Source organism: Asparagus officinalis, chromosome 4 (assembly GCF_001876935.1).
Source record: "Asparagus officinalis chromosome 4, Aspof.V1, whole genome shotgun sequence".
Classification (NCBI taxonomy): Eukaryota; Viridiplantae; Streptophyta; class Magnoliopsida; order Asparagales; family Asparagaceae; genus Asparagus; species Asparagus officinalis.
The window spans coordinates 101,327,808-101,351,347 of record NC_033797.1 but is presented as its reverse complement, the minus strand read 5'-3'; the positions used below and the strand labels follow the sequence as shown (position 1 = coordinate 101,351,347).

The following is a 23,540-nucleotide window of genomic DNA, read 5'->3' as shown; positions in this document are numbered from 1 at the left end:
TGCTACATTGATTTTTGTTATTGTACTATTTGTCTGAATCTCCATCTTGTGTCATTTCATGATAATTCTTCTTATATATCCTTGAAGATGGTCTCACCAGTCAACGCGAATTATAGATAACGTTTTAGGTTAGATGTTTTGGTCTCCATGCTTATACCATTAATTCTCAATAAATATCGAAAAGTAGTTTCTGTCTACTCACTCTCATTTATCTACCATTTGGTATAAATCAACTGCACAACACTATACTTTTGCTATTCAAGCTAGTGATCACACTTTGTTTTTTCCTATATTCGCAGTGACCCTATGACTACTCTTGGGCAGTCTCCAACCATTGAATACTTACAGTGGAAGGTAAATTTATTCCTTCAGATTCTTAAGAAAATGATCAATTTGTCTATTTGTCCTTTTTTCCTTTTATTTTTTTATTATTTTCTGTGTTTCGGTTCTAATGGATACTATTTTGATCTTTTTAGGGTACAAGACGGCATAAAGCCATTTGGCTTAGAACTTTTCATCAAAGAAGATGCCCAATGGTCCATAGCAGCTTTAACGCTGGATATCTCCCCAGCCTATCTATTGATAACCCCAGATCAAATCTCCCTCTTTTGTTATGCTCTAGAGCAGTGGCATCAAAGGGTTTGCAGAGTGCAGTGGCTGAAGAATACGAGTCCTCTAATGAGATTATATACCTCTAACGCCTCCCTCTGCTTCGAGACAGTGCTAGTGCTGAGCTTCTGAGGAAAGTAAAATCTAAGATTTGCAGTGACATTATCGAGATAAAGACTGAACAATGCTCCAATATTGGAGTAATGGTGTATTATCAAGTTAGAAGCTTGGTATTGTCAAGTGGCTTCTTCAGGAAACTTACGAGCCAGAGAATTTGCATAATGTTTGCTTTTAGGAAGAGTATTCCCAAGGTGGATGGACGGTATTGGTTGAGGTGGGGCCTGGGATGTCTTTTACAACAGCATGGTTGGCGAATGCTGTGTCGATCTGCCGATGTGTGATTTGACGAGAGTAACCAGATTGGAGAGGTCTAGACGTTATCTTTTCTATCTCAGGCACGGAAGCAATACTTTGGAGGAGAGTCAGATTTTGCTGCCATGGTTCATGATAGAATGACCGAATGTGTTTATCCCTCCAAGTTGAAATCTTTTGAGATCAATACTTCCAGAAGTTGTTACTGTGGTTCCTGCAATAGAGAGAGGAAGGGAGGCACTGGAAGAGATTAATGCTAAAATGGGTCTAGCATTTGATGACCAAGACATCCAATACTGTACTAGACTCTTCAGAGATGATATTAAGAGAAACCTGACTACTGTTGAACTTTTCGATATTGCTCAGTCAATTAGTGAGCACAGTCGACATTGTTTTTTCAATGCGAAACTTGTGATAGATGGAGAAGCTATGAACAGTACCTTGTTCCAGGTTGAGAAGAGTACTTTGAAAGCCAACCCGAATAATTCAGTCATTGGCTTCAAGGACAATTCAACCACAATCAAGGGGATTCACTGTGAATACATTGCGTCCATCGTCGCCCGGCTTGACATCTCCATTGCTTAGTTCGGTTCGTTATCTTGATGTGTTGCTCACAGCTGAAACACTTAATTTTCCATGTGCTGTGGCTCCTTACCCTGGTGCAGAAACCGGTGCTGGAGGTCAAATTAGAGACACATGAACTGGAAGAGGTTCATTTGTGGTTGCTTCCATTGCTGGTTACTGTGTTGGCAGCCTTCACATTGAAGGCTCCAATGCTCCATGGGAAGAATCATCTTTTGCTTACCCATCAAACCTGGCTCCTTCTCTTCAAATTCTAATAGATGCAAGTGATGGGGCATCAGATTATGGCAACAAATTGGAGAACCTCTGATTCAAGGGTATACAAGAACATTTGGATTGAGACGTCCAAATGTGGAGCGCCGAAAATGGTTGAAGCCAATTATGTTCAGTGGTGGAATTGGCCAAATCGATCACACTCATATTAAAAAGGGAGGACCGGAGGTGGCAATGCTAGTTGTGAAGATTGGAGGCCAGCATATCGTATTGGGATGGGAGGTGGTGCTGCTTGAAGCACGGTGAGTGGGCAGAATGATGCAGAGCTAGACTTCAATGCTGTTCAGGGAGGGAATGCTGAGATGGCGCAGAAGCGTTACCAGGTGGTTCGTGCTTGTGCTGAAATGGAAGATCACAATCCCATTATTAGCATTCATGATCAAGGAGCTGGTGGCAATTGCAGTGTTTTGAAAGAGATCATCTACCCTAAAGGAGCAGAAATCGATATCCGTGCTATTGTAGTTGGAGATCGCACTATGTGTGTTTTAGAGATATGGGGTGCGGAATACCAATAACAGGATGCTTTGTTAGTGAAACCTGAAAATCGGAAGTTATTGCAGTCAATCTGTGAATGAGAAACAGTTTACAATGGCAGTTATTGGTACTATTAGCGGCAGTGGACAAGTGGTATTAATTGATAGCTCAGCCATTGAACATTGTTAAGTCCAATGGGCTCCTGGCCCCTTTTCCTGTGGAGGATCTTGAGCTCAAAAAAGTACATGGCTCAAAAAAGACATGCCTCAAAAATGTTTTGAATTCAAATGGATGCTACAAGTACAACAACCTCTTGATATTTCTCCAGGAATTACCCTGATGGATTCATTGAAAAGGGTTCTGAGGCTTACATAAGTTTGCTCAAAACGATTCTTGACAACAAAAGTGGATAGGTGTGTAACTGGTTTGGTAGCACAACAACAGACAGTTGGGCCATTGCAACTTCCTCTCTCTGATGTCTCTGTTATCGCCCAGACTTATACTGACCTGACTGGTGGTGCTTGCTCAATTGGGAAGCAGCCAATCAAGGGTTTATTAAACCCAAAGTCGATGGCGAGATTGGCTGTTGGTGAAGCTTTGACAAATCTTATTTAGGCTAAAATTACATCACTTGGTGATGTTAAAGCCAGCGGGAACTGGATGAGTGGATGTATGCTGCCAAGCTTGATGGAGAAGGAGCAGCAATGTATGATGCTGCAGTAGCTCTGTCAGGATCCATGATTGAATTGGGTATTGCGATTGGAGGAAAGGACAGTCTTTTGATGGCACCTTGTGTCAGTGGTGAGGTTGTCAAGGCTCCTGGAAATATTGTCATTAGCACATATGTTACATGTCCTGATATAACATTGACTGTAACTCCAGACTTGAAGCTGGGGAACAATGGTGTTCTACTGCACATTGATCCTGGAAAAGGGAAACGACGATTGGGTTGTTCAGCTCTTGCTCAGGCTTTTGGTCAAGTCGGTGATGAATGCCCAGATCTTGATGATGTGCCTTACTTAAAGAAGGTGTTTGAGACTACCCAGGAGCTGCTTAGCAAACAACTGACTTCTGCTGGTCATGATACCACTGATGGTGGAATTATTGTTACTGTTCTTGAAATGGCATATGCTGGGAATTGCGGTGTGCAGTTAAACATGAGCACTAGGGGTTATAGCATTCTAGAAACTCTCTTCGCAGAAGAGCTTGGTCTTGTTCTTGAGATAAGTTTGGGGAATCTTGATGCAGTCAGGCAAAAGCTTAAATCATCAGGCATTTCAGCTGATATCATCGGAAAGGTCACTGAACTGCCAATTATAGAGTTGTCAGTTGATGGAACATTACAGTTGAAGGAGGAGACAGCTCACCTTAGGGATCAATGGGAGGAAACTAGTTTTCAGCTTGAGGGGCTCCAGAGTCTGGCTTCCTGTATAAAATCTGAGAAAGAAGGCTTGAAGACTAGAGTGGCACCTTGGTGGGAGTTATCTTTCAGTCCCAAGTCTACGGATTCAATAGTTATGGCTGCAAAAGTGAAACCAAAAGCAGCTATAATTCGTGAGGAAGGGAGCAATGGAGATAGGGAAATGTCTGCAGCCTTATATGCTGCAGGATTTGAGCCTTAGGATGTGACAATGTCTGATCTTCTTAGTGGGCGTTCTTCTCTGAATGACTTTCGTGGAATTGCTTTTGTTGGAGGTTTTAGCTACGCTGATGTACTTGATTCAGCAAAAGGTTGGTCTGCGTCAATAAGGTTCAACCAACCTCTCCTTCAGCAATTTCAAGAATTCTACAACAGATCAGATACTTTCAGTCTCAGAGTTTGCAACAGGTGTCAATTCATGGCTTTACTTGGATGGGTGCCTGGAGCTGATGTGGGTGGTTCCCTTGGAGATGGAGGAGATGTTTCACAACCGAGATTTGTTCACAATGAGTCAGGTCGTTTTGAATGTTGTTTTACAAGTGTCAGAATAGGTGATTCTCCTGCTATTATGTTCAAAGGTATGGAGGGAAGTTCATTGGGCGTCTGGTCTGCTCTTGGTGAAGGGTGGGCATATTTCCCTGATGGTGTTCCTGTTGCGATATTGTGATGATGGTGGAAACATAACTGAGAATTATCCTTTCAATCCAAATGGTTCTCTGCTAGAGGTTGCGGTTCATTGTTCCCCTGATGGGGGGGCATCTTGCTATGATGCCTCATCCAGAACGATTTTCCATGATGTGGCAGTTTCCTTGGTATCCAAAGGAATGGAAAGTTGACAAGAAAGGTCCAAGTCCTTGGCTAAGAATGTTTCAGAATGCTCGAGAATGGTGTTCTTGAAACAGGTAAAATCAGCAACTCAAACATGTTATTATCTTTTAACAATATTTTTTAACATGTGCGTGAGTGTTTATCAGTTCCAATTCCAATTTAGGACTTGTGCAGCTGCTTTTTTTAATATGCATTGGTAATGCTTCCATTTGCAGATCCTCGCAGAAGATTTTGTTACTTCAGCATGGAGTTTGTCTCTGAATTGGGATGGAATAATTGTTTTTTCCAAGCCTTAATCTTTAGGCTTGATCTACTTGCAACATTGTGAGATTACTCTAGTGTTTTGAAACTCAATAATGTCTTGACTTCATTTACAGCACCATTTTCTATTTGGTGACAAAACTGCATGCTTAGAATAATATAATATATACTAAGAGTTTGTATCTTTGACAATTTTTGATATGTGAAACCGAATTCAATATTGAGCATCAACTATAAGAATTCTTCTTTTGCATTCATGTCCCTTTCTCTCTAGCAGGACATGCTTTTTGATGATCTCTCTTCCTCTCCTGCATGCTGATACTTGAATACCCACAACTCTATAAATAATTCCAGGTGATTACTCAGTGTTCTTTTCTTTCTATTCAGCAATTTATGAATGCAAACAAACTGTTAAAAAGTTTACAATTACATTACAATGATAACAATGTCATCAGCACTCCTATTCATTGTGATTGCGCCATCGGGTACCATTCTTAATCTTATCATGATTTCTCATCACTTATGTGTCTACTTTGTCCATGATATCAATATTCTTGTACACGATATCTAGAATGACTATCTTCTGATTACAATCCTTCTCACTTGTAAAAGTTCAAACCAGATTATACGAAAACTTTAATAGACAAGGGCTTTTACTTGCACCAATCTGAAGAATTACAGAAAAACAGAAAAATCAGGCAGAGAGTTGGGCGGTCGACCGACGCGGTCGACCGGCACGGTCGACCGCAAACGTGCACAAATCCTACTGGGAGTCAGAGTGCGTGGTGGTCGACCGGCGCGGTCGACCGAAGCTGGTGGCGGTCGACCGACGCAGTCGACCGTGGGCTGGGCTTTCAGGTTTTTGCCCCGTTTCGTTTTGTAATCTATATATACCCTAAACCTGATTTGTTAGGGTATCTGAAGGACGATTTTGAGCAGCCTCTAAGAGAGATTTGTTGCATCCAATTGTGGGAGAGCTTTGAGAGATCAAGTGCTTTGTTTTAGGGTTTGGTCTGAGAGATTTGTATCCCTATTTGTATTCTCTTGATTTCTAGTAGTAAAATCTCCCCCCTCCTTGCCCCGTGGACGTAGGCAACTTGCCGAACCACGTAAATTCTTTGTTCTTGCTGTGATTGTGGTTTGCATATTGTTTGTGGTTTAGTTCGAGTTATTGTTCGTGTTGCCCTAGAAAGCTTCCGCCGCGCACAACAATTGGTATCAGAGCTAGATCGACAACATGGGAGATGCAAGCACGTCAGGTTCGTCTCTAACTAAGGCGATACAGAGTCTGAGCATCAATAACACGAAGATTGATGTTCCGAAGTTCGATGGCAAGATCAATTTTGGATTGTGGAGGTGTCAGGTGATGGATGCTTTGGATGCACAGAATTTGGAGGAGACTCTTGAGTTAAAAGAGAAACCCGCTGAGTTGGAGGATAAGTTTTGGAGAAAGATGAACGGTAGAGTTTGTGGTGTTATTAGGTCATGCTTGACGCCGGATCTTATTTATGATGTCATGAACGAGACGTCGGCGAAGAAGATGTGGGAAACACTCAATGAGAAATATCTTACGAAGAGCATTGAGAATCAACTTCACTTGAAGAAGAGATTTTACCAGTTCAAGATGAAGAGAGGGGTTTCCATCAGGGAGCATGTCAACAACTTTACTAAGCTACTTTCAGATATGGCCAATGTGGATATTATAGTAGAGGATGAAGACAAGGCGATGCTACTTCTGTGTTCGTTGTCCGAAGATGATTATGGTACTTTCTTTCTCACTATGATCAATGGAAGAACTACAGTTAGCTACAAGGAGGTGACCTCATCTTTGGTGAACTATGAGTTGAGGAAGAGTGATGGTGAACCCTCCGAGAAGGCATCGGGAGATGCATTAGCAGTTCGAGGCCGAGATGCAAACCGTCGTCAGTTCAACCGCTCAAAGTCAAAGAATAGGAGTGCCTATAAGAGTGTTGGTAGAAATCAATGTCGGTATTGTAAAGAAGAAGGACATTGGAAGATAGACTGCCCAAAGTGAAAAGAAAAAGCCGGGAAGAATAAGGGGAAAGCTGCACAAGCTTCAGAAGTGAATGTTGTAAAAGCTATTTGTGAGCATTCAGATTCAGATTCTTTAGGCTATTCATGCCCTGCTTTACCGTCGGTTTGCTATGCGGATTCCACAGAGTGGATGATGGATTCGGGAGCTACATATCACATCTGCCCTAAGAGGGAGTGGTTCTCTAGCTTTGAGGAGCTGGAAAGAGGGGATGTTGTGCTTATGGGTAATGACCACGTATGTCCTATTGGTGGTATTGGTTCAATCCGGATCAGGATGCATGATGGTGTAGTGAGGGAATTAAAGGAAGTGAGATTTGTGCCACAGTTGACAAAGAACATCATTTCTCTTGGGACTTTGGAGGCAGCAGGATATCGAGTGATCTTAGAGGATGCTACAGTGAAGGTCACGAAGGGTTCTATGGTGGTGATGCGAAGTGTCAGAGAAAACAACCTATACTACTTGAAGGGCAAGACAGTTACAGGGGGTCTGACAGCTTCTATCACTACAGAGGAGGACACTACCACCTTATGGCACATGAGACTTGGACACACAGGTGATAAGTCCCTACAGTCATTGGCTAAACATGGGCTATTGAAAGGTGCTAAGACCTACAAAATGGAATTGTGTGAGCATTGTGTACTTGGGAAGAAGACTAGAGTGAAGTTTAGCACCGCTATTCATAACACCCAAGGTACATTGGATTATATTCACACAGATGTTTGGGGTCCTTCCAAGAACACATCTCTTAGTGGGGCCAACTATTTTGTCACTTTCATTGATTATTCCAGGAGGAATTGGGTATACCCGATGAAGCATAAACATCAGGTCCTGGATATTTTTGTGGAGTGGAAGAAGAAAGTGGAACTGCAGACAGGTAGAAAGGTGAAGACTCTACATTCAGATAACGGTGGAGAGTACAAGAGTGATCCGTTTCTGCAGTTTTGTCTGGATCACGACATTAGAAGACACTTCACAGTTCGAGAGACACCACAACAGAACAGGGTAGCTGAGAGATTGAACCGTACCTTGCTGGAGAAGGTGCGGTGTATGATGACACAGAATGGATTGCCTAGATCTTTTTGGGCCGAGGCAGTAGTTTATGCGAGTCATCTCGTGAACAGGTTGCCGTGCACTGCGATAGACGGGAAGACTCCTTTGGAGCGTTGGTTTGGTTCGGTGGCTAGTGACTATGAGTCGCTTCGGATATTCGGGTGTCCAGCTTATTATCATGTCAGTGATGGCAAATTAAATCCGAGAGCGAGGAAAGCAGTCTTTGTGGGATTTAGGGATGGAGTCAAAGGCTTCAAGTTATGGGATCCACAGGACAAGAAGATAGTTATTAGCAGAGATGTCACATTTGACGAGGCATACATGATGAGGCCTCGAGCCCCTCAGCAGGTGGAGGGAGACCAGACAGGAGAGATATCGCAGCAGGTGGAGGATGATGTGACTCCACACACTCCTGAGAGCACTGTATCCATTGAGGCTCCTACAGAGGTGACACTGGGAGGAGATGAGATGATAGCCGGGCAGATACATGATACAGTGGATCATGGGACTCATGAACATGGTCATGTTCAGAGGTCCATTGCAGCAGATAGATCGAGGAGAGAGATTCATCGGCCAGCTAGGTATAATGATGTCATGGTCGCATATGCATTATCAGTGGAGGTCGTTGACGATATGGTTCCAGCCACATTCAGGGAGGCAGAGTCTAGCCCAGATTCGATCAGGTGGAAGGAAGCTATGGAGGAGAAGATGCGGTCTCTTCAGAAGAACGACACTTGGGCACTTGCACAGCTACCTAAGGGTAAGAAAGCTATTGGTTGCAAGTGGGTATATGCGAAGAAGGAGGGATCTTCTATTGGGGACATTCGGTTCAAAGCCAGATTGGTTGCCAAGGGATATGCACAGCTTGAGGGCATTAACTACAACGAGGTATTTTCACCCGTTGTGAAGCATTCGTCGATTCGGATTTTATTGGCGTTGGTGGCACAGTTGGATTTGGATTTGGTCCAGATGGATGTGAAGACAGCCTTTCTACACGGAGATTTAGATGAGGAGATCTACATGACACAACCACAGGGTTTTAAAGCTGCAGGAAAGGAAAATTTGGTTTGTAAGCTGAAGAAGTCTCTTTATGGTTTGAAGCAGTCACCAAGACAGTGGTATAAGAGATTCGACGGCTTTATGATTGGCCGAGGGTACACAAGGAGCCCATATGACCCATGTGTTTATATGCACAAGCTACAGGATGGTGAGCTCATATATTTGCTTTTATATGTTGATGATATGCTTATTGCTTCCAGGAATTCTTCAGCTATTCGAAAGCTGAAAGAGGAGTTATCATCCGAGTTTGAGATGAAGGATCTTGGAGAGGCAAAGAAGATATTGGGTATGGAGATCGAGCGAGACAGGGTGAAGGGGAAATTGAAGCTTACACAGAAGAGCTACTTGCAGAAGATGTTGAAGAAATTCAGCTTTGATGGCAATGCAAAAGCAGTTAGCACACCATTGGCTCCCCACTTCAAGCTTTCAGCGTTGATGTCACCTGTTTCAGTTGAGGACAGAGATTATATGTCGAAGGTCCCATATGCCAGTGTAGTAGGTAGCTTGATGTATGCGATGGTGTGTACGAGGCCAGATTTATCACAGGCCGTGAGCATGGTATCGAGATACATGCACGACCCCGGGAAGGGTCACTGGGAGGCTGTGAAGTGGATTCTACAGTATGTTCGAGGCACCGTGGATGTTGGTTTAGTATTTCAAAAGGATGAGAAGGATGGACAGGATTGTATTGGATATGTGGATTCAGACTATGCTGGAGATCTTGACAAACGCCGGTCTACGTCAGGTTATGCTTTTACATTGGCAGGTGCACCTGTATGTTGGCGTTGCACGCTTCAGTCCACAGTGGCTCTCTCTACTACAGAGGCAGAGTATATGGCAGTTACTGAAGCTATTAAGGAGGCTTTATGGTTGCGTGGATTATTGGAGGACTTGGGGATTGCACAGGAGACTATTCGGATATATTGTGATAGTATGTCGGCTATCTATTTGGCGAAGAACCAGGTTTATCATGCGCGCACGAAGCACATCGACGTCAGATTTCACTTTGTACGGGACGTCTTAGATGATGGAGATGTCATATTAGAGAAGGTCCACACAAATGATAACCCTGCAGATATGTTGACCAAAGTTGTTTCAGGTGTGAAATTTGGTCATTGTTTGAAGCTTTTGAACATCCTTCAGTGCTGAGGCCGTTGGAGGCCATTTGGGTGAACTACGTTCGGCTTGATTCCTTGGGCAAGAGGATACGTAGGCAGTCTTTCAGATACAACCGGTTTGATCAGTTGATTCAGATGGGGGGGAGATCATGTTTCAGCTCTAGATTGGTTCACTGACTTGTTGAGGAAATATTGGATGATTCGGTGTCGGCTCAGTTTTTTGGTGGAAACATTCGCCGAGGTGGAGAATTGAAGAATTACAGAAAAACAGAAAAATCAGGCAGAGAGTTGGGCGGTTGACCGGCACGGTCGACCGCAAACGTGCACAAATCCTACTGGGAGTCAGAGTGCGTGGCGGTCGACCGGCGCGGTCGACCGAAGCTGGTGGCGGTCGACCGGCGCAGTCGACCGACGATGACTGTAAACATTTTATCTCTCGGGTTTGATGATTCGGTCGACCGGTGCTGTCGACCGCGAGACCTGCGCGGTCGACCGACGATGATCTGGGCTGAGCTTTCAGGTTTTTGACCCGTTTCGTTTTGTAATCTATATATACCCTAAACCTGATTTGTTAGGGTATCTGAAGGACGATTTTGAGCAGCCTCTAAGAGAGATTTGTTGCATCCAATTGTGGGAGAGCTTTGAGAGATCAAGTGCTTTGTTTTAGGGTTTGGTCTGAGAGATTTGTAACCCTATTTGTATTCCCTTGATTTCTAGTAGTAAAATATTCCCCCTCCTTGCCTCGTGGACGTAGGCAAATTGCCGAACTTGTCAAAGAATCAGTCCATGGTTGGGTCGGCAACCCTTAATCCAATACCTACTTGGTAGAAATGTTGGTTGCTCCTGTGATGCTTATGGTTGATTTCCTGCTGCTTAATGGAGCCACAGATCATGTTGTTTGCGGAGAACGAGGATGGACCTTGGAGGTTGAGTACAAAGCTTAGGCATAGTCCCAAATCAGTGACTATCCTGGTATGTTTCTTTCTACTTTCCTGGGAAACCAATAGATATAGTAAATGTGTCAGATTTTATTGTTCTCTAGGTACAAACTTAGTTTTCCACTATCAAGTAACATGAATGATTATTCCACTGGACAATCTACATTGTGCACAGATTATTATTCATTTTGAACTTTTAAGTTATCCATCAAATTTTGTCTTTAGTTCTGTATTTAGACAACCATTAATTATTATATGAACATATTAGGAACCTTCGATGTAAGTATGTTTTGTCAAGAAACTTCTCTTCTGTGTACAAAAATGAAAACGTTCGATTAGGCAGTTATTTATGGAGAACAATAGTATGCCAGCCATAAATGTATCAAACTATGGGTATCTCAAGGAGGGCCTGTACCAAGCAGTCCTGGTCGGTCTGCCCAGATCCGCACAGGGAACAAACAGGTCCAATCTGATTTTGTGGCCTCGCCCAATTTTTTATTTAAGAAGAACTGTTTTCTACAATATTTATCAATATACCAAAATAGAAAAGAGAGATTTGCATATATGCTTCTAAATTTTCCTTCTATATATTATAATAAATTAATAATAGGAATTCAAGTGCTCATGACAGTTTCCTTCTAATAATAATAAGAGAGATTAATTTACACATGGTTCTGATTTTTCCATCTATAATAATAATAACAATAACAGGAATTTACACGCTTATTGCAACACCAAAGGAATTTCCTTCTATAATAAAATAAACCTGGAGTAGAGTAGATGATTGCACATGCTTCAAAATTTTAAAAAATTCCAAAAAAATAAACCCATGCTTTTGTATAGGATCAGCTCTAATCCCAGTCCGTGTTTTGGGCCATGGTTCAGTCCCAGTCCACTTTTGGCCATCCCATGTCCCCAGTTCAGTCCCGGTCCTGGTCCACTTTTGGACATTGTTTTTGGCATTGGACTGGGTTGCCTGTCCGGTTTCCGGCAGCCCACTCACCACTCCTACTACCAAGCATGTGTATTTGTATCTTCTCTATTTGGATTAGTTGATCAGATCAAAAACGTTGTGCGAAGGAGTTGGTTCTTAGCTTGTACGGGCTTACTGTGCATGACAGTGATATTGGTATCCAAACTCCTGTCAGCACTATAGGTAGCCCCCATTTTATGCATGGTTTCTTGAGGAATTTGGGACATCTTAGACGTTTGATTTCATATTGACCATTGGTTATACAAAATGTTCTTAGAGCTTGTTGCCCATGAAAAAACCCATTGTTGATGGGGGTTTAGTTTAGCTGATGTAATGATAATGATAATGAGGAAAAGTATGTATTGTTGGAACTAATTTAAAGATTTGAGTTCTTATGCAAATATGACTTTTGAGGGGTTCTTTTGCAAAATTCCTTTCCTTATTCACATACGCGTTATTATCCTCTTCCTCATTCACCGCTTATTCCATTTCTCCGAGCATTAAAAGAAAATCCCGATGATTCCTCCATCCTTCCTTGTTTTTTTTTCTCCGAGCAAAAATCTCGTCCTCGTATGACGGAAACGTACGCGTCCTCTCCGGCCTCATCAACGACAACGGGAAAAATCAAGATAGCTATAAAAAGGGGATTTCAATGAAGGATGAAAAGGTAAGAAGAAAAGTGAGCAATTTCTGTTCTCTCTCTCTGATTTATATTCTCTACAATTTAATTTCTAATTTCATTTTTGGGGCAAACATCCATTGAGCAAGAGATCAAAGTTCGCAGTAAACTTTGGTGCCGGCTTATCTCGGGGGTTCTTACCGCTAGACGTAGTCGCTTTGAATCGTCTCTGCGAAGGCGGCGACTATTGTTCTAGGGCAGTGATCACACGATTACCCCTCTCAGGCCTGCGTTTCTAACCTTTTGAAATTACTCCTTTTTATTTATTTGCAGTGTTTTCTCTAACAGTCTAGAACAATAGTCAGAATTATAAATTCTATATATTTACTTCTGCTGCAAAAGTTGTTTTCTTCAAAGGATCTGATAATTTGTTCGCAACCTCAATAATATTGTGGTCTCTGTTCTCTGCTGCATATCTTCACGTGCTTTATAAATATCATAATTACTTTTGGTGCATGTTCCTAATCTCTAATTGTCTAATTTAATTGATTGCTGAGTGAAAGAGCGATATCATTTATCTGTTAAGCGTTTATTTCTTTCAACAAGAAAAAACACTTTGTTCATGCTTGTTTTGCTCATTATGCTAGTATCTTCTCTTTGAGCATATATTTCATTCAGCGTATGTTTTCCTTGATCAACATTTGAGTGATCAAGTTCTTGATAGTTTTGGATTTTATTGCTGGTTAATATAGAACTTTAGAAATAGATTCAAATAGCTTGCCGAAATTATTTCTTGCTTGTCATTGACATATTTCATATTTAATCACATTATTTGTATCTGTTGCCTTTGAAAACTATCCAGACAATAATAATAATAATAATAATAATAATTAATTTGAGTTACCACCACATTGATTCTTCTCTGTTTCATTTCTCAGATCCTTGAATTACCAAGACTAGCAATTTTATTTTCAGACTTTATGGCTAGTTCCGATCTATCTAAGTCAACCAAACCTGAGAAGTTCACCGGTTTGAACTACAAACGGTGGGCTAATCAGATGAAATATTGGCTTACAACTTTAGGACTTATTTCTGCTATTGACTCTGATTTTTCTTTATCAACACCTACACCCTCTTCATCATCACAAGTTGAACCTATCCCCACACCTACCACATCATCCGGGATTTCCAAATCTCCTGAGGAAATAAACTTTCATTGTTACAACCGAATCCTTAGTGCTCTTTCAGACAAATTGTATGACATTTATTATGAGTATAAGGATGCAAAAGAATTGTGGGTAGCACTAGAGTCTGAATATGGTTTAGATGATGCTGGTATAGAACGTTTCTCCTCCTCCTCCTTTAATAAGTTTGTTATGGTAGATAGTAAACCCATCAATGATCAGCTTCATGAATTTCAAGACTACATCCGATACCTTCAGTCGAAAGGAAATACTTTCTCTGAAGAATATAAGGTATCTAGTCTTATTGATAAACTTCCTCCTTCTTGGTCTGATTTTGCTAAAGATCTCCGTCATCTACAAGGTGACTTGACTCTTGTACAAGCCCTCAAAGGTATTAGGATAGAGGATCAACATAGGCAAAACTTCAAACCAAAAAATGAAATGAAAGCAAAAGTAAACCTAGTGGAAGAAAAGCCTAAGAACTTTAGAAACCCAAATCACAAACCCAAGGGTAAGAATTTCAAGAAGAAGAATCTTTCCCATCGTCCTAACCAACATCCCAATCTCTCTAGAAACCACAAACCTTTTAGCCAAAAGTCTGAGACTAAATTTTGCTATGTCTATGGGAGAACCAATCATCTTTCGACTCAGTGCTACTACCCAAAGAAAGCTCCTATCAAGACTCCTGTAGGCGGAAAGGGTGAAGAAGCAAATCATAGGGTCAACATGGTAGAAAATAACTCAGACTCCTTTAGGTTAATTAGCTTCCTCCTCTTATGTTGTAAATTGTACCACTTTTTCTAATGACTGGTGGTTGGATTCTGGAGCAAATATTCATATTTCTTCTGATCGCTCTTGGTTTTCAACTTATCAGGAATCAAGTGGAGGAAATGTAATTCTAGCAGATGACTCGACTAGACAAGTAATGGGAAGTGGACGTGTGGACCTAAAGATGACTTCCGGAAAGATTTTGACTCTCCACAATGTCCTACATGTACCATTACTTAGAAGAAATCTGATTAGTGAATCTGTTTTATTGAAAGTTGGATTCAGAATTGTTAAAGAGTCAAATAAGTTTGTAATTACCAAGAATGATATATTCATTGGTAAAGGTTTTGTTTGTGATGGTCTTTTTAAGTTGAATGTAATAAGATCCTCTGATAATAAAAGTTCTTCTTCCATAATTTTAAATGTTGAATCTTATGACAAATGACATGGAAGGTTAGGACACATAAACTATGGAACCATTAGAAAAATGACATCCTTGAACTTGATACCCAAAACCAAGATAGATCCACCTTCTAAGTGTGAGATATGTGTTCAAGATAAAACCATTAGAAAACCTTTTCACTCTATTCATAGAGATTCTGAACCTCTAGAACTCATACATAGTGATGTTTGTGATTCAAACAGAGTTCTTACTAGGGGAGGAAGAAGATACTTTGTAACCTTCATAGATGATCATTCAAAGTATTGTTATACATATCTTCTCAAAATTAAAGATGAAGTCTTAGAAAAGTTTAAGATATATAAAGCAGAAGTTGAGAATCAAATTGAGAAGAAAATAAAGATCCTAAGATCGGATCGTGGGGGGGAGTATACCTCAAATAACATGTCTAAATATTGTCAAGAACACGATATTATTCATGAGGTGACTGCTCCCTACACACCGCAATCCAATGGAGTTGCTGAAAGGAAGAATAGAACTCTCATGGATATGGTAAATTGTATGCTTCTCAGCTCAGGAGCACCTGAAAACCTATGGGGTGAAGCACTCCTATCTGCTTGCTACATTCTTAATAGGGTACCTCACAAAATATCTGATATCTCTCCCTATGAACTTTGGAAGGGTATAACACCTAGAATAAATTATCTTAAGGTTTGGGGATGTCTAGCTAAGGTAGGGATACCTGAACCTAAGAAGAGGAAAATTGGTTCAAAAACTGTTGATGCTGCATTTATTGGATATGCATTAGATAGCAACGCAAACCGGTTTTTAGTAGTCAACTCAGATATTAGTGATATAACCGGTTTTTAGTAGTCAACTCAGATATTAGTGATATAACCAACAACACTATCATTGAGGCTCGAGATGTTGTATATTTTGAAGATATATTCCCTTTCAAGACTAGGATTCCTAGTGAGCTTTCTTCTCTTTCCCCTTCTAGATTTGCCTCATCTTCTAGTACTCCACAATCGATAGAAGTAGAACCCAGAAGAAGCAAGAGAGGAAGAATCGAAAAGAACTTCGGAGAAGAGTTCTTTACTTTTTTGGTTGAAGGTGATCCAAACACATACCATGAAGCCATGGATTCTTCTGAAGCTCCTTTTTGGAAAGAAGCCATAGATAGTGAAATTAAATCTATTATAGAAAATAACACTTGGGTTTTAACTGACTTACCTCCAGGATGTAAACCAATTGGTTGTAGGTGGATTTTCAAGAAGAAATTAAGACCTGATGGAACTATTGAGAAATATAAAGCTAGACTAGTAGCAAAATGGTATACTCAAAAAAGGGGTATAGATTATTTTGATACATACTCACCTGTAGCTAGGATTTCTTCTATTAGAGTTCTTCTAGCCTTAGCTTCTATTCACAAGATGATTATTCACCAAATGGATGTTAAGACCGCTTTCTTAAATGGTGATCTCAAAGAAGAGATTTATATGGATCAACCGGAAGGGTTCATAGCCAAAGGTCAAGAAAGAAAGGTTTGCAGATTGATGAAATCTTTATATGGGCTTAAACAAGCTATCATTTGTCAAAGAATTTTGACATGAAAGATCTTGGAGAAGCTGATTTGATTCTTGGAATGAAAATCTCCAAAACTCCTAAGGGCATTTCTTTGAGTCTATCCCATAGCATAGAGAAAATGTTAGAGAAATTTGTTTTTCATAAGTGCAAACCTGTGAGTACACCTTATGATTCCTCAATCACCTTGAACAAACATGATGGTGAACCTATATCCCAACATAGATATTCACAATTAATAGGCTCTCTTCTTTATGTGTCAAACTGAACCAGACCTGACATTGCTTATGCAGTAGGTAGACTAAGTAGATACACTAGTAACCCAAGTCAAGAACACTGGAATGCATGAGAAAGTGTCTTTAGATATTTGAGAGGTACAACAGACTATTGTTTAACTTATTCTGGATACCCTGATGTGATTGAAGGGTATAGTGATGCTAACTGGGTCACTGATTCTGACAATGTGAAGTCTACTTCTGGATTTATTTTTATGCTTGGCGGTGCTGCTATATCTTGGAAATCTTGTAAACAAACAGTGATTGCTAGAAGCACCATGGAGTCTGAACTTATAGCTTTAGATTCTTGCTGCTCAGAAACTGAATGGTTGAAAAACCTTATATCTGAACTCCCTTTTGTGTCTGGACCTATTCCTCGCATATCTATTCATACAGACTCCGGATCCACTATAGAACTTTTAAAACAAAATACCATCAATAAAAAGTTGAACAGACATCTGCAGATAAGGTTTAAATCTGTGCAGAACCTTATGGGAAAATATGTTGCCTTGGATTTTGTAAAGTCAGAGGAAAATTTGGCAGACCACTTGACAAAGGGTCTATCTAGGAGTGCAATCCTAGAATCATCGAGGGGAATGAGGTTAAGCTCATAGTAGAGTTCACTGACAGCGGGAACCCAACCTTTGATTGATGATGTTATTCTCATGAAAAAGGTTCAATGTGGTAGAAACAAGATGGATTGATGATCTCGTGTGGAGCACTGAACGTCGGAGTTATACTCCTTTTGTAGTGTTGGATGCATTTATGACTTGCACCATGTTAGCTACTCCCTCATTCCTATGGTGACAGTGCTCTTATGATGTGACTGGGCCGGATGAGTTTTACTCTTAATAAGTCCAACCTTTGTGGGGGGTGCAATATCTAGTCACAGTACCCTTGGAGGACTTACCTACGTGAGAGGAACCGTGACGGCCGCGGTTGGGGACATGAGGCTGAGTCCTAGTAACTCTCATGAGACGGTTTTTGTGAGCATGACCATTATCGCTCTGACCCGCTCGCTCAATAAATGGATGCATATTATGTGTGCTTTTGTTAATTTCTGATCAAGGGGCCTAATTCAAGGTCTAATCCATTATGCCTCTCAGATTGCGACAAATGTCACTAAGCAAAGATTCAAAGCCGAAAGCTATCTTTGCCAAATTCATAATATGAGGTTGCCCGACCTATATTTTGTTAACATTATTATTGTTGTTGTTATTATTTTTCTTTTATTCCCCAGAACTCAATCTTTTGGGGGGGATTGTTGGAACTAATTTAAAGATTTGAGTTCTTATGCAAATATGACTTTTGAGGGGTTCTTTTGCAAAATTCCTTTCCTTATTCACATACGCGTTATTATCCTCTTCCTCATTCACCGCTTATTCCATTTCTCCGAGCATTAAAAGAAAATCCCGATGATTCCTCCATCCTTCCTTGTTTTTTTTTCTCCGAGCAAAAATCTCGTCCTCGTATGACGGAAACGTACGCGTCCTCTCCGGCGTCATCAACGACAACGGGAAAAATCAAGATAGCTATAAAAAGGGGATTTCAATGAAGGATGAAAAGGTAAGAAGAAAAGTGAGCAATTTCTGTTCTCTCTCTCTCTCTGATTTATATTCTCTACAATTAATTTCTAATTTCATTTTTGGGGCAAACATCCATTGAGCAAGAGATCAAAGTTCGCAGTAAACTTTGGTGCCGGCTTATCTCGGGGGTTCTTACCGCTAGGCGTAGTCGCTTTGAATCGTCTCTGCGAAGGCGGCGACTATTGTTCTAGGGCAGTGATCACACGATTACCCCTCTCAGGCCTGCGTTTCTAACCTTTTGAAATTACTCCTTTTTATTTATTTGCAGTGTTTTCTCTAACATGTATGAGATCAAAACTATGACAGAACTAGCTGATAATTGCTGGATATATTGTGCGGGTAGCTTGTACATCGTGATAGAAGATTTATATGGAAAATTACAGAAATAGAGACTCACAATTTTGCACGTAGTGCTTTAAATTACAAGTGGTAGAGGAATCATTTTTTTGAACGTCTGGTCCTCTTTGTGAATGAGGCTTGATTTTGTAATTAGATATGAATGTGGAAGAGTCATTGAATGATATACATAAATCAGAGATTTGGTCATTCATCAAGTTCTGAAGTTGAGTTCAAGTTCAAGGTGTTAAAAGAGACAACAAAGTTCCTGGTTTTGGCTCTTATAATAAAAGAATTACGTGATTTGAGTGTGGGATTGTGACGTGCAATTCATTTGCGTGAGCACAGAGCGACATTACCACTTCACTGCAGTAGTAACAGTTAAAGAGACAACAAAATCCCTGGTTTTGGCTGCTTAAATTTTTGTGCCTCCCACACCCCCCACCCCTACCCCACCCAAAAAAAAAAAAAACCCCTTGGACAATCATCCGAAAACCCCCCTTAACTTGCAGCATATTAGAAAACTCCCTTAAGTATAGGGATTATCACAAAACCCTCTTTAGCTTTGAGATTTTATCAGAAAACCCTCCTAATTTGGGGTATTTTTTTATAAAATCTCAAAGTTAAAGGGGTTTTCTGATGACCCCTAAACTTAAAAGGGGGGTTCTGTAATATTTTGAAAGTTAAGGGGTGTTTTTTGGTAATAACCCAAAGTTAATGGGGGTTTTACGATTTTTAGGGGGTGTTTGGTTCAATTTCTAGAAATTATAGGAATTGTTTTCCACCTAAAATATAATTTTTTTGTATTTCTTAAAAAAATTATAAGAAAAGTTTTGAGAAATCAAAAAGTACCAATTTTCTTGTTTTTTGTACTTTGCTTGTTTGGTTCAAAACAAGAAAATAGCTCATAACTTTATAGAAAATAACAAGATTTGGTAGATTTTTAATTAAATATGATATGTGTCAGATTTCTGGTGTTTTCCTCTCATTTTGAGAGGAAATTGCTTTTTGTAAAATTTGGTAGGTTTTGATATTTTATAGAAAATATTTCTGTAAATTTTTTGTTGAACCAAACACAATTTACAGAAATCTCTGGAAAACTTTTAATTACAAATTTGCTATTATCAGATGTTTTGAGAAAAGTTTTTTCAAAAAGTGTGCAACCAAACAGCCCCTTAGCCTAAATTTTTTTGTTCTGTATTCTTGCAAACACTCTTTTTTAAGTTATTATCGCTTGTGTACCAACTTCTAACAGCCGTACTCTTACAGAAGATACCTTTTGTTATTAATGAAAGAACAGAAGAGAAGGGAGAACGGAAAGATTATAACCTTCGTTTCTTCTTCACCATCTTCAAGCATGAAAATTTCACTGCCGTAAGAGATAATAATTACTGATCTGCATGAAATTTTCACTGCCGTAAGAGATAATACTTACTTATTATCTCCTATTGATCTCCTGTATCTTTTTCCTCTTTCACTAGGCTGTAATGTGTTTCTGGTGATGAAAAATGGTATAGCTGATTTGCTTAATTATAATTCATGATTTCACTGCCGTAAGAGATAATAATTACTCATCTCCTATTGATCTCCTGTATATTTTTTCTCTTTCACTATGCTGTAATGTGCTTCTGGTGATGAAAAAGGGCATAGCTGATTTGCTTAAATTCATGAGGATCTGTTCGTTTCTAGAACTAAAGATGCTGATGATGGGGAACTTGTAGCGAGATGATAATTCTATTTCAGTTTACCATCAAGAAATGAAGTTACCCTCAGTCAATTATTATTTCTTCCTCTTATTGGGCACCTGCTATGAGCGGGCGTGGGATGTTTTTGCAACTGGTATATTGTTACCTGAAATTGTAGCTAAAATATTATTATGTTTTCGTAATAATGTCATCTGAGCATCTGGGTCTATTAGGTCAAATTGAATGAAAGTACCAGTTCTTACCAAAAGCAAAAAAGCATGTTGATTTCTAGAGCGAAAAAAAAAATTCCTTTATTGTCATGTTGCGTTAGTGGAAATTCTTTTTCTTTTCCTTTTTTTTTTGCGCGTACATTTGAACTAATGCAAACTAGTTATAAGTTCTTATTTTTTTTATTTTAATTTTTTTAAAAAGAAACATTATATTTTAAGTATGCACACATAAAATCTACATCATAAATTTCTATCTTGCTCTTTTTGGATTAACACTAAGGCAAATTTATCTAGTAATAACTTCGTAATTTTCTCTTCATAAATTTCTATCTTGCTCTTTTTCGATTAACACCAAGACAATTTATATAGTGATAACTTCTTAATTTTCTCTTCCGTTAGAAACAAGCAACCTCGACCCTTGTGATGCCACGACATTGATGTGAAAAAAGCCAGAAGATAAGAGTTTAAGCATTTGGTTTACACATTAAATCTATGTCATAAATTTCTATCTTGCTCTTTTTGCATTAACACCATGACTATTTATCTGATCATAACTTCTTAATTTCCTCTTCCATTAGAAACAAGTAAACTTTAGTCTTACCATTGCGATGGATGGCTTTCACGTGAAATTGCGATGGCTTTCACGTGAAAAAAGCCAAAATATAAGAATATAAGCATTTGGTTTAAAAAGATATTACACACCTAATTGTTTTGAACAGAAATATAGCAAGTTAAAGTCAAATATAACAACTTGCAATGCCAAACTACCATTGCGATGGCTTTCACGTGAAAAAAAGCCGAAATATAAGAATATAAGCATTTGGTTTAAGAAGATACTACACACCTAATTGATTTGAACAAAAATATAGCAAGTTAAAGTCAAATATAACAACTTGCACTGATGCCAAACTACTAACATACAGAACTGGTTTAAAATTAATTCTTTCGAGTATGTTGTACGTAAGTGGGTTGGTCTAGAAGTAAATGATGGTAAAACTTTCAGTTTACATGTAAAAGTCATTTCCATAAAGTAAGCGGGTTTAAAAATAATGAACCTAAAGTATAGGTTTACAAGCAAAAACACATCATGATCTCGTGTCATTTGCATAGAAAAATAAAATATAATGTTTAAAACTTTTTCGCTGTATCATACACCTAACTACTTAGGAAAAATATAACAAATTAGAGAAAAATATAACACCATACATCATATATTATTCAACTTAATACAAAATGAATTTAAAAATAATTTGGTAGATTATTCTAATAAAAGATTGATCAATGTTTGAAGTGGATGAGTTTAAAAGTGGATATAGATAAAACTTGATGCTTAGTAGCAAAAGCCTTTTGGGTAGTGGATGAGTTTAAAAATAAATATGATAAAACTTTGGCTAGAGTATTTTGGTCCTAAGAATAATTCTGGAAGTGGGTAAATTTAAAAGTAGATGGGAATAAAATATTAGGTTTGTAATTAGAGAAACCCTTTTTAAAGATACTTCAATATCTATACCACTATATTAAAAACTTTGGTGGCGGTACCCAAAAGTTTGAAGGACATTTTCCATCATAATAGAAATGTGAAAGGTATAATGACACTTTTGCAATTGGCTTTTCAATGAAAGGTTAAATGGGCGAGTTCTCTCTCCCTTTCTCTCTCTCTGTATATATATATATATGGATCCACTATTTTCATTCTTTCATCTCCTTCTTAAATTTAAATTTTTACGGATTACCTTTCAAGATCATAGCATTGTTGCATGTGCGAATGAGTGTGGAAGAGTCATAAAATTATTTTTAAGAAATTAATTATATAAAAATTATATATATTAGATCTGACTATAACGTGATCAGATCTTAATCTAAAGAAACTACTCTATCATATGGGGAAATATATGTCTTTTTATCCTTTATTAAAATTGTTCATAGAAGTTTCATTTCTTTTGTTACAAAGTCATGTTCATAATGCACATGATAAATGTAGGCGTCTAAAATTGCATATGAATTCCCACACGTAGCTCGAAACGAAGAGTGGACGAGTCAAGAAGAATCATCCAATTGGCCGCTGCGCATGTCGGTCAGCTTGCGCACGTCAGTCAGCTGTGCACGCTAGTTAGCTCGCGCACGTCATGTTGGCCTTCTTATTTTGATGATGTTTAACAAACAATTTACTCCTAATGTTGTTTGTCTAGTGTTTGTGTTTTTGTATTTATTCTAGGCAAACAACGTGTTGGAGGATGGATGGAATAGCGCTTCAACGACGATATCAAATGGAGGTTGGCGGAACTGTGGAGTAAAGCAACATACAATTCAAGTTAAAGATCAAGTTCAGCTTCATCCGCAAGTGTACCAAGTCAAGCTTATTGAAGATCAAGATTTCTCTTGGGTAATTTAGTTTAGGATTTATATTATGTGTGTTAAGTACTCTAAGCTCAATTATCTATACACACACATTTATTGGTTTCTTCGTATATATATATATATATATATATAATATATGTATATATATAATATATATATATATATATTATATAAGATATATATTATACGCACACTATACTATAACTATAGAACTTAATATATATATAATATATTACAGTACATAAGTTTTGGTTTTCCTATGTATATATATAGTTAGGTATATATATACCAGGCATCGTTTTGGTTTTCATGTTTATAATACATGAAATCACATATATTCATAATTGTAGTATTGTGTTTTTTGGGAAACATTTGCATCAGAATATGGCAATTTTGGTGAAATGATTCTAAAATATTCTTTAATTTTTGGACTTAACGAATTAACTCATATACATTATTTTATTAAGTCTATATAATCATATGTGGGGAAAGTTTCAAAAGC

At 38.9% G+C, this 23,540-nt stretch overlaps 1 protein-coding gene and 1 pseudogene across 2 annotated transcripts; both read left to right on the top strand.

Annotated features, from left to right (window-relative positions):
* On the top strand, positions 280–5,001 carry LOC109837909 (annotated as a pseudogene).
* LOC109837910 lies at positions 13,581–15,821 on the top strand. 2 transcript variants are annotated; one of them, XM_020406292.1, is made up of 2 exons: positions 13,581–14,545; positions 14,691–15,821. In XM_020406292.1, the coding sequence occupies exons 1-2, from the start codon at positions 13,613–13,615 to the stop codon at positions 15,027–15,029; spliced, it is 1,272 nt and encodes a 423-aa protein (XP_020261881.1). In that variant the 5' UTR covers positions 13,581–13,612; the 3' UTR covers positions 15,030–15,821. The 2 variants fall into 2 exon arrangements, with proteins under 2 accessions (XP_020261881.1, XP_020261882.1); XM_020406293.1 differs by having other exon boundaries at positions 13,589–14,571; positions 14,691–15,000.